The following is a 12403-nucleotide window of genomic DNA, read 5'->3' as shown; positions in this document are numbered from 1 at the left end:
CTCTTTATTGGCATATCGTATTTCAAGGTCATATTTAATAATTATACGATTAAGCTGTAATTAACTGCAATAAACACAAAAACAGAGAAAAAATGTCTTAATGTCGTTCAATATATGAAAATCGATGCATAATTAATAAAAATGTATTTGTTTAATTAGCACATCATCAATACGGTCGACACCTCACAAATAAATATTAAAAATGCATCAAACCACAACTGTAAAAAATGAAATATGAGGGCTGAGAAAGTATTTAATGAAGAAATATTTATAATATGCAAAAACAATTATATAGTGGCTCACCAATGAATAAAAGGGGAAACTTATTAAGAAACTAACCTGTTGGCTTGTCTTTATTTATTTTTCCACTATTTAGCTTTACAAAATTGATTCAATGGTCAAAATCCAAGAAATATTGCCATTGTTATGGAGTTTTTAAAATTGGTACTCCATAGCGTATGATTATTATTATTTTTTGCGTTATTGGAGAAAAACTAATCTAACTTTCGAGCTATATGCTCGAATTTGAAAATGAAAAATTTTCTGGGTAGCTAAAACTTCAGGCTATATAATGTATAAATAACATTTTTATAGATTGTCTGGAACTTGAGCAATAGCTTAAGTAAAAATCGAGGGATTTTTTTCTAGGACTAGAATAAATAGTGGACTAAGACTAGCGGATTTTTTACTACCAGCCTATTATTCTAAATTTTCGGAATTAATTGACTACCAATTCGGATTTCGTTTAATTATACAACACTTTTTGAACCCACACCAAAATGGTTTCGTGTCCCATGCCCAAGATAAAGATCCGTAGTTAACAATCAAAAAAAAAAAAAAAAAAAAAAATGTCACGATTTCTCTTTGTTTTTATACCCTACAACACTATGTGTTGGGGGTATTATAAGTTTGATTTGGCCAAAAATTATGTAACACCACGAAATATTGGTTTCCCACATAGGAAAGTATATATGGATCTTCCTATCTCGCCGAGCTGAGTCGATCTAGCTATGTATGTCCGTCCGTCTGTCCATGTTAATTTGTAATCACTCTACATGCCCGATCAATTATCGGGCCATAATTTATCGGGCCTCTAGAGTGACTACTTCATGAAATTTAGAATGGAGCTTGGGATAGGGTCGGAATAGAACCCTATTTGTTTTGGAGATGATCGCATAAAATTTAGGGGTTGAAATGGACCAAAAACTGAAAAAATTCCTGATTTTGCAGTTGCTCTACAGGTCGCAATTATAGAATAATCAAAGCGGAAGTCAGCATGGGGCTAGAGCTTAGGACTGGGCAGAAGCCACAACATTTGTGTTAAATAAAAGTCAAATTTTCCATTAAACCGCAATATTTTTAATCCCGGCGAAATCACAAATAGACGAACAGGTCAATTTTGACCGATATGTAGATGCCGATAGTAAATATATCGGTAATATATAGCGAAATATATACAATGTGTATAAACAAAGGAAGGGGATGTTAGTTAGAATGCTTATATCTCAAGAATGGTTGGACCGATTTTGACAAATTTTGTCAATTCAGAATGCCCGCTTGTAATATGTTGTAGTGTTGTAGGGTATCACATGGTTGGCCCTGCACGACTATAGCCTTAGCTTACTTGTTTTTTTTATTATAAGTTTTTGCTAAAGTTGACCTGCTTTTGCCAATTTTGTGTATGTATTTATTATTTAAAAAAATATAAACAAAAAATTAAAAATCACTGACTGGCAGAAAAGTCTATTGCGGCACGGCACTACTGTTTCCATGGAATTAAAAGATTGAACAGTTTGGCTCATATTTTTGAAATAAAGACCAGGCATTTCATTCATATAACGCATTTTAAAAATGAAAAAAAAAACAAATTGAAAAAAAAAATTGTTACATTTAATTTTGAATAATTTTGATAAGAAGCTGGTATAAGGTTGTATTTCTGAAGTTTTGCAAAGCTGTTCTACCTCCTTATTGGTAATTTTTTGTAAATAGCGTTTCTACATAATAAGAATTTAAAATGCCAAAATTTGTCGTAATTGAATGGAAAATATGGTAAATACGTAAAAAAATACTTCTGTACCGATGATTCTGGTTGTAGTCCAAAAATCTCTTTTATAATCCATGTTTCCTAAATATGTCTCAAAGTATAGAGGTCCATTTGAATATGTATAAACTATAAAAGGGCCTTAACAACGTTAGGCCTAAGAACCCGAAACTCCTTAGAGGTTTGGATATACAAACGAGTACTACCAAGTTCATTAAAGAACTATCCACAACCCAGACTGGTTAGTGTACAGTGAAATTATAATGAAATTTGCGGAGAATTAAGAAAAATTCATTTTTTTTAAATAAGGGTTTTTATTAACAAATACTAAATATACAATATTTTTAACATGCCCTTGGCACTTTCCCCAACAAAAAATTAACTATAAATGGAGATTTTGACTTGGATTGGAAACGTCTACATTAACAGCAAAAAAATCTAACAGACAATTTTCACTTGAAATATAGGAATTTCCATTTTAATTTTCTTAAAAGTTACTGTTCCTAGATTTATGGTTAATTCTCAGATAAAATTTTGTGTAGAATATTTCCGAACAAAAATAGGATATATTTATATATTATTTTCGTGTTTTCAATGACTCTTTATACCCATTGAGAAATTGTGGAAATGTGGTTTTTTGAATGGAAAACTTACTAAGAGCATTGTGGCGCCCAACATGTAATAAATAAATCTTTATTTTTATTTTATATCAACAAATTGCATCCGAAAAACACGAAAATAATACATAAATATATCCTATTTTTGTTCGGAAATATTCTACACAAAATTTTATCTGAGAATTAACAACTCCTCACAAAATGTCGGACTATGCATTAATTATGAATATCGTACTATGCGAACGATATCTCCGATTTATTCTAATATTTGGGCATTTTAAAATGTGTTTCTAACTTTTTTAACAAGATGATAGGACCTTTTCAAATACTCCATTCTTTGATCGTTAAATTTTTTTTGGGGCTTCTTCGGAGAAAGTTTTCAGAAATAAAAATTGTTATATAGTATTGAGTTATCAAAAGTGATTCGAGATAAGGAACTTACCTCCTTCATGTCTCTCTGGTGTAACCGATAAAAAATTGAAGGCTATCAAAACTTTACTTTACACATTCCCTTCCTCTCATAATCAAATATTAAACTACAGCATATTTGAGAATAACTTTTAAAGTACATCATCTAAATTCATGTGCCATAACAATTTTATGCGATTGCAATTGTTTTGAATTACAAACATTTCATATCTAAAACAAGAGAGGAAAAAAACACCATGAATTTATATTACTTTTTTGCTGTTTGCCATTAGAACTGGCTCTGACTGTGTGACTCATGTGATGTCATATTTCATAATAATAACCGTCGGTATCCTTTGGGAGTGGAGCTCTCTGCCTCTATCTCTGTTGGTCTCCAGTTCATAATAGACTTTGTAACATACGCGGAATCCCATAAAGAGGTTACAGCACAAATGCATAGCAAATATGCACTTTGTTGCAACACAAACACACTCGCACGCATGCATACATACACCCATATTATTATAATGGTGGTGGTGTATGTTTGTGTTGGACGTCATGCATGCAAGTCATAAACGTATCATCAAGTGTGGCATCAACATCACCATCATCATCGCCATCGTCATCGCCATCGTTGCCATCAGTGGCTTCCAAACAATCATTGTCGTTATCGTCACCATTACCAATGCTGTTCTCTGTGTGTGTATGTTTATGAGTGCGCCTTTGAGCCCTTAGAAGGTGCTGACATGTTTCCACTGCATATTCCTCTCTCTCTGTAACATTTCGTTCCATTCCAGTTCCCGTGGTGTTTTTTTCTTGTGGTTCTTTTCCTGTTTATTTTAGATTTTTTTTTTATTTTTTTATTCCATCATGGTTTTTTATTAGCATTTTAAAATATTCTTTGTCGTTTTGTCTATGTCAACATTTAACCACAATGTTAACAAATTGTATTTTATTTTTTGACATACACTCACATTCATTTGTATATGTACAAATGTTTACAAGAAACGCTCATATATAATATGTTGGTGTAATAGGGTGTGCCGAGCATACGATTTTGGGAAAAATATTTTTAGGGCCACAGGAAAGAGAATAAATTAAAAATTATATCTCAGTCGCTAAGAATTCGATTAAAAATATTTTAGTAAATCATTTGGGCGCCATTTTTGTGTATTCAATGGTTTTATTAACAAAATTCAAATAAGTCAGTTTTAATTTATTATTTCTGGTTTTCATTGAACATTTAATCTCCCCTTGAAATTTAGTCTGGCCCCCAAAAAACCATACGACCTCAATAAAGTACTTTGAAAGCTTCACCTACAATTTTCCACTAAATTAAAATTTTGCGATTAAGATTTTTAAAAGGGGATAAAAACGCACCAGCTAAAAATTACAAAAACAGATTCCATATTCCATGAAGATCCCACCTTAAGACCCGTGCGTTCCAATTTACATGCAAAGTGTTTAACACAATTCCGCACTTTATATGTGTTCCAGATTTTAATGTAGCCCGAAATAGCTGTGCTTTCCGAATGTGGGGGCTTTTTAAAGACCATAGCTGAAGGGAATGCAAGTTGATGTGAAATTTATTTTATTAACTTAAATTGGCGAATGTTACTTTGAACGGTATTTCAGAACCTAACGGGTATAGGACTTCAAGATGTTTGTCAATGATCCCCTCTATTTGACTCTCAAACAACTCTCTTCTGCTCGTCTATGATGACATTCTCAAACTTATCGACAGACCAACCTATAGAGATTGTCTTTAGCTCTTTTATAAAATATTTCTTCGACTTATCTAAAGACCTTCGGGCCTTCTACAAAAAGGCCATCTATGAAAAGACCTTCTGGCCTTCTATGAAAATGACCTTCTGGTCTTCTATGAGAAGACCTTCTGGCCTTCTATGAAATGATCTTCTGGCCTTCTATGAAAAGACCTTCTGGCCTTCTACAAAAAGGCCTTCTGAGAAGACCTTCGGGCCTTCTATAATAAGAACTTCTGACCTTCTATGAGAAGACCTTCTGGTCTTCTATGAGAAGACCTTCTGGTCTTCTATGAGAAGATCTTCTGGTCTTCTATGAGAAGACCTTCTGGTCTTCTATGAGAAGACCTTCCGGTCTTCTATGAGAAGACCTTCTGGCCTTCTATGAGAAGACTCTCTGGCCTTCTATAATAAGACCTTCTGGTCTTCTATAATAAGACCTTCTGGAATTCTATGAGAAGACCTTCTGGCCTTCCAAAAGAAGACATTCAGGCCTTATATGAGAAGACCTTCTGGCTCTCTCTGACTCGTTATATGAGAAGATCTTCTGGCCTTCCAAAAGAAGACCTTCTGGCCTTCCAAAAGAAGACCTTCTGGCCTTCCAAAAGAAGACCCTCTGGCCTTCCAAAAGAAGACCTTCTGGCCTTTCAAAAGAAGACTTTCTGGCCTTATATAAGACTTTCTGGTCTTCTATGAAAATACCTTCTGGCCTTCTATGAGAAAACCTTGTGGTCTTCTGACTTTTATAAAATCTTCCTCCGACTTATCTTAATGGACTCCTATCGATCTGACCTTAGGTCGTCCATAGAGACGATCTGACCTCAGCTCGTCCATAGAGACGACCTGACCTCAGCTTGTCCATAGAGACGATCTGAACTCAGTTTATCCATAGAGACGATCTGACCTCAGCTTGTCCATAGAGACGATCTAACGTCCATAGAAACGATCTGACCTTCAGCTCGTCTAACGATTTGACCCCATCTCGTTCATAGAGATAATTTGACCTTAACTTATCCATAGAGACGATCTGACCTCAGCTCGTCCATAGAGACGATCTGGCCTCAGCTGCAGACGATCTGACCTTAGCTCGTTCCTGCAGACGATCTGACCCTTTGCTTGCCTAAAGTAGACGATCTGACCTTCAGCTCCTCTAAACTAGACGATCTGACCTTCAGCTCGTCTAAAGGAGAGGATCTGGCCATCAGCTCGTCTTTTAAGACGATCTAAATATCAGCTCGTCTATTAAGGCGATTGACTATGAGCTCGTCTATAAAGACGATCTGACCGTATCAGCCCGTGTATTGAGACCCCCAGAGCTTCAGCTCGTTTATGGAGACTCCCTGCCATTCAGCTCGTCTTTGGAGACTCCCTCGGCTTTCAGCTCGTCTACGGAGACTCCCTACCCCTGCAGCTCTTCTGTTGAGACTCCCTGACCCTTAAACTCTTCTATTTAGAATCTCGTCCTTTAGCTCCTCTATTGAGACTCCCTCGGCCTTCACCTCGTCTATAGAGCCTCCCTCGGCCTTCAGCTTGTTTATAGAGACTCCCTTGGCCTTCAGCTCGTCTATTGAGACTCCCTTGTCCTGCAGATTGTCTATCGAGATTTCTCTTCAGCTCGTTTATAGAGACTGCCTGCGCTCGCCTTCGACGTCCATAAAGGCTGTTTCTATAGATGACCTGAAATCAGCTCGTTCGTCAACTCGTCAGGACCGAACCTCAGGTCGTCTATGGAGACTCCCTGTCGGTGAAGCTGACCTCAAAATGTCTAAATTGACAACCTGATCTCAACTCGTCTCGAAAAACCGACTGAGAGGTCCTTCCGCTCAAATATTGATAGAAATTTCCGCTCGTATATATGGACATTCTCCCGTTTGTGTATGCGACTGGCCAAGAGAGACTATTGATATTCTCTGACTCGTCTATACAAACTTATAATTCGATTTCGATTCGTCCATATGGAGACTCTCCAACGTATCTATTAGAACATTCACCGTCTTATCTGTAAACACTCTCTCTCTCTCTCTCACTCGTGTATTGAGACCCCCAGAGCTTCAGCTCGTTTATGGAGACTCCCTGCCATTCAGCTCGTCTTTGGAGACTCCCTCGGCTTTCAGCTCGTCTACGGAGACTCCCTACCCCTGCAGCTCTTCTGTTGAGACTCCCTGACCCTTAAACTCTTCTATTTAGAATCTCGTCCTTTAGCTCCTCTATTGAGACTCCCTCGGCCTTCACCTCGTCTATAGAGCCTCCCTCGGCCTTCAGCTTGTTTATAGAGACTCCCTTGGCCTTCAGCTCGTCTATTGAGACTCCCTTGTCCTGCAGATTGTCTATCGAGATTTCTCTTCAGCTCGTTTATAGAGACTGCCTGCGCTCGCCTTCGACGTCCATAAAGGCTGTTTCTATAGACGACCTGAAATCAGCTCGTTCGTCAACTCGTCAGGACCGAACCTCAGGTCGTCTATGGAGACTCCCTGTCGGTGAAGCTGACCTCAAAATGTCTAAATTGACAACCTGATCTCAACTCGTCTCGAAAAACCGACTGAGAGGTCCTTCCGCTCAAATATTGATAGAAATTTCCGCTCGTATATATGGACATTCTCCCGTTTGTGTATGCGACTGGCCAAGAGAGACTATTGATATTCTCTGACTCGTCTATACAAACTTATAATTCGATTTCGATTCGTCCATATGGAGACTCTCCAACGTATCTATTAGAACATTCACCGTCTTATCTGTAAACACTCTCTCTCTCTCTCTCTCTCACTCGTCTGTATAGACTCTGTCCTATTCATATGTGAAGACTTTCTAATACTTGTCCGTAAAGACTCTCTCTCTCTCTCTCTGACTTCTCTATAGAGGCTCTTTTCGACTTTTCTGAAGAGGCTTTCTCTGACACATTATAAGGACTTTCTTCGATGCGAGTTCACTAAAAATGATTCCCTTGATTCATCTAAAGAGTCTTACTTAGGAGACACTTCCTCCGAGACTCCCTTCTTGGTATCGTCTACATCAATATACTTCCACTTATGTATATATATTCTCGAGGGAGGCTCCTTCTTACTCTTCCTGACTGGTTTTAACATAGAGGTTACCTCTTACTAGTCTTAAAAGCCTTTGCTGGGTATTATATGCAAAAAATGTTAAATAGCTCATCCAAAAGGAATCCCAACATATTTTTACCATAAACATTTTCCATAAATCATATTTAATTTACTTATCTGCTAATAAATTATGAAGAAAAATAAAGAATGTCTTTGGCACGCATCCCGCAAAAGATGCTTTAAAAGCAATTTCGAGCACAATTGGTAATAAAACAAATTTTGTAGGAATTTTTATTTGGCAATTAAATTTTTTGTGAAAATCAAAAATGAAAAAAATTTAATAAGAAAACAATTGTTACTCCTTTGGAACCCAATTCCACCCTTTCCCACCACTTCTTTCGACAGCCTCAAGATATAATAAGAAGTAATAATGTCTCATTTATGATTCCATAGAAACGTTTAAATTAAAAAATTATTTTCAAATTAATTACCTCCTACCCTCTCCCAATTATCCATATCTCTGCCATTGTAAATCATCGCTGGATTGTTCCATTTGATTGCCTCACGTTTTGGTTTTTGCCAGAGGTCTGATTACAACATTAATTAAATTTAATTGCTCTGCTGTACTTCAATCACAGGTTATTACAATTTTCGTTTTCTCTTTCGCTCCCCCACTCACTCATCTCTCTCTCACTCTCTCTTTTTCTTCTCTTTTTGCAGAGTAACAATTTCGTTGCCACCAAAACGACGACAGCCACGACCATTCTGCCTGCGCTAACAACATGACACCTGCCCTGCTCGACCAACAGCAACAACATCAAACATCGCCGCTGGGCCACACATCATCCGGCATCATGGCTGACAACGAATCCTTTGACTATCACGTGGCGGCCAGCACCGGCAAACAGAAGATGGACATTGCCGATGTCGAGTCGAAGTGGAAAGATGTCCCCGACAAATATTTAATAATTATTGCCCATTTCTTGGATGGCCGTATTAACGACACCGATGCCATGGATCGCTTTAATGGGCCCATCCTGAAGGCCAGCATCGAGAATTTCTATTGGATATTTCTGATCCAGTACGCCATACTGGCCATGCTGGGCATCGTAATGAATGTGGCAATTATAGCGTACATTGTCTATCACAAACTCTATCGGGACGAAACCCAGGCGTTTATTATCAATTTGGCATCGTGCCATTTTGTCCAGTGCGCCATCGTCCTGCCCATATCGCTGATGGTGATGTTGATACAGAACTGGATATTTGGACAGTTTTTGTGTTTTTTCTTGCCCATGCTGCAGGTGAGTTAATTAAGATGCTCGTTAAGTGATAATCCGTGTGTGTGTGTGAACAGAGAACAGGGATGCAGTGAACTAACGAACGAATGAACGTACGAACGCGTGGGGAACAATGATAACAATAACGTTGTTGTTTTTGTTGGGAGATTTTATGTTTTTTTTTGCTTTTTGTTTATACGTTTCGGACGTGAGTTAAAAAGTCCATAGCCCTGATGATACAAATCTGCATGAATGGGGTTTTATACATTTTTTTATGAATTTATGGTTGTTGTGGTTCCATGTGGTAGAGAGATACATATAAAACATAAATAATAACATCATTAATTACATTAACGTATATTGTCCTGTCGTTTTTGCAGAATATTATGGCTTGTTATCTCATTTTTAAAAAAGAGAACAAGGGCGTCAAATGAAAAACATGATGGTTTCCCCGAAGTCTATTACATGTTTTGTAACAAGGAAATGATTTTCATTAAATATTTGTTTCATACAACCTGAGGTATGATGTTCGACATGAATCTAGGTACAAGTAGTTGTATTAGTTTGAAAAAAAATGTTGTCCGTTTTCATTAATGGTTCATTTCTAGGAAAAACATGTGGAACTAATATCTGCTATGAGTTACAATATTTGGCATCAATGTTAGGATTAATTCACAAAAAGTAAATAAATAAAAGGCAGCTAAGTTCGGCCGGGCTGAACCTTTTATACCCTACACCATTTTGAAGGAACTTGAAAAATAAAAAAGCTGTAAGTTCGGCCAGGCGGAACTTTGAATACCCACCATTTGGTAAAAATTTAACAATTTTTAAAAAAATAAAATCGATAAAAAATTCTGTTAAAATCTTAAAAATACCGAATGTAGCCGTATATTAGGGTCTATACGACGACGTGGACCTGCATAGGAAACTTTTGTCACAAGCTATTACAATATTCAAATGCGAAACTTGAAAGAAAAAAAATCTGTTTATAATGTAGCTAAAATCATCAAAATACCGAATATAAGGAGCTACCATGGAGGTTATAAAACGTGGACCTGCACTGACAATTTTCTGTCATAGGCTTTAGTATTCATTATGAAATTCAAATACCAAATTTGAAATAGTTCCGGTAAATAATCATCAAAATACCGAATATCGGGTGGTACCGTTATATGGGGACTCTACGAAAACGTAGACCTGCACAGACAATTTTCTGTCTTACACTGTAGTATACATTATGAACTTCAAATACCAAATTTAAAACAATTCCGGTGAATAATGTCGCTAAAATCAAGAAAATACCGAATATCGGGACGAAATGTTATACGGGGGACATACGAAGACGTGGACCTGCACAGACTATTTTTTGTCTTAGCCTGTACGTCCATTACGAACATCAAATACCAAACTTGAAACGATTCTGGTGTATAATGCCGCTAAAATCATCAAAATACCGAATATCGGGATATACCGTTATATGAGAGCTATATCAAGATGTGGACCTGCACAGACAATCTCCTTTCATAGGCTGTAGCACCCATTACGAACATCAAATACCATGTTTGAAAGAATTCTGATGGATATTGTCGCTAAAATCATCAAAATACCGATTATCGCGAGGTACCGTTATATGGGGGCTGTACCACAACGTGGACCCACATGACCCATTTTCAATACCAAAAGTCCTGCAGATATAATATATATTTGAGTAAAATGTTATCAATCTGCTTCAATTCGTTCGGAAGCTGGAGTGATTTCCACAGACGGACGGACTATTATGTCTGGAGTATTTTGGAAAACAAGGTTGGCACTAAAAAATACCAAAGTGTCGATCACTTTAAGCAAGCGCTTCGCTGGACATAGACGAAAATACCGCAGCCTTGCTTTCCAAAATACTCCAGACACAATAGTCCAACGGATTGGTATCCGGAGATTTTGGCGGCCATTGTGCGCTCGAAATGAAGCGAGGAACCGCATTTTGTAGCCATTCTTGGGTGGCACGTGCTGAGTGCGACTGTGCTGAGTCTTGTTGGAATGTCCAAAGTCTGCGGCCAAAATATCTGCGTGCCCAAGGCTGTAATATACCTTCCAGAATATTTTCGCTATAATATTCGGCATTTATGCTGATTCCACGGCCGATTAATACGAGCGGAGAGCGACCATCGGCTATTATGGCGACCCACACCATCATCATGACCGGCGCTTGAGTTCTGGTGGTCAGCCGAAGGTGCACATTTTCAACTGACCTCTTTGGCAAGTACACGATAATTTTGTTTATTTGCAAACCGCTGGACAATGAATGTTTTCTCATCGGAACGGAGAAAACCAAAACCAACAACTATTTAGCTCTTTTGAGTCTATTTTCTTTCTGTTGCGGTGTAAGTTCTTGCACTTTTTGGAATTTCAATGGCTATACCCCGAGCTCATTTTTCAATATTTGTCGAATGGAATATTGCGATATGTTCAGCTCACGAGCCATTTTTCGGGCACAGAGGCGCGGGTTTAAATCAAATCGCTTCTTTACTTTTACTTGTTTTCTTCCGCCCTCTCCCTTGATGTCGTGCTACGCTACCAGTATCACGGTACGAGCCACAAAAGATTTATTCACATTTAAATGCTGGAGTGCTCTAACGATAGCCATTCGTGGTTTTGCAGCCAAATATAAAGAAATCACACTATCACGCTTGAATTCCATCACGAATAAAATTTTTTCTGGAAAAGTCTCAAAAATATGCTTTTGTATGCTTTTAAACAATACAATGAGCTATCACTGGAATAATTTTAACAGCTGTCGGACGATTGGCTTAGAAATGACAGCAGTCTGAAGTTGGTTGCAGTTTTTTCATCTCACCCTGTATGTGCAAGCTATACTTAAATTGTGACCCATTTTCGGTAATTTCAATAGGGTTCTCTCTTGGACCAAACAAATAATATTTGCAAAATTCATAAATACGTGGATGGACGGACATGCATATATTGACTCAGAATGTCGTCCTATGCAGTTCATTAAAAAGGACTATGGGTCTTTCTGGCTTCCTTCTCCATGTTATAAAAAACTAATGTAAAAAGACATAATACCCTGACCACAGTGTGGTTCAGGATATAAAAATATGAGGAGCTTCGGTTGAATTCAAGAATTAGTCCTTTATTCCAAATGTTGGCATTATTACAAGGTCTTATTTTATATGAGTTGGCTATTTTAAATTTAAATGTTAACGGTTAAAAATAGTGTGGTTTAATGAGGGTCGAATAG

The 12403-nt window shown here is 37.4% G+C and overlaps 1 protein-coding gene across 1 annotated transcript in view; it reads left to right on the top strand.

The window, feature by feature from the left end:
- Positions 1-12403, top strand: part of LOC101891180 (uncharacterized) — a 177457-nt gene that overhangs the window by 80507 nt on the left and 84547 nt on the right. The window contains exon 2 of the mRNA XM_059121988.1: positions 8591-9174. Within this exon, the coding sequence (XP_058977971.1) occupies positions 8653-9174 (522 nt within the window). The 5' untranslated portion in view covers positions 8591-8652. The remainder of the gene's footprint in view (positions 1-8590; positions 9175-12403) is intronic.

This window comes from Musca domestica, unplaced genomic scaffold (assembly GCF_030504385.1).
Source record: "Musca domestica strain aabys unplaced genomic scaffold, Musca_domestica.polishedcontigs.V.1.1 2, whole genome shotgun sequence".
In the NCBI taxonomy this organism is placed as follows: Eukaryota; Metazoa; Arthropoda; class Insecta; order Diptera; family Muscidae; genus Musca; species Musca domestica.
The sequence above is the reverse complement of the archived record's forward strand: the minus strand, read 5'-3'. Positions and strand labels throughout refer to the sequence as shown.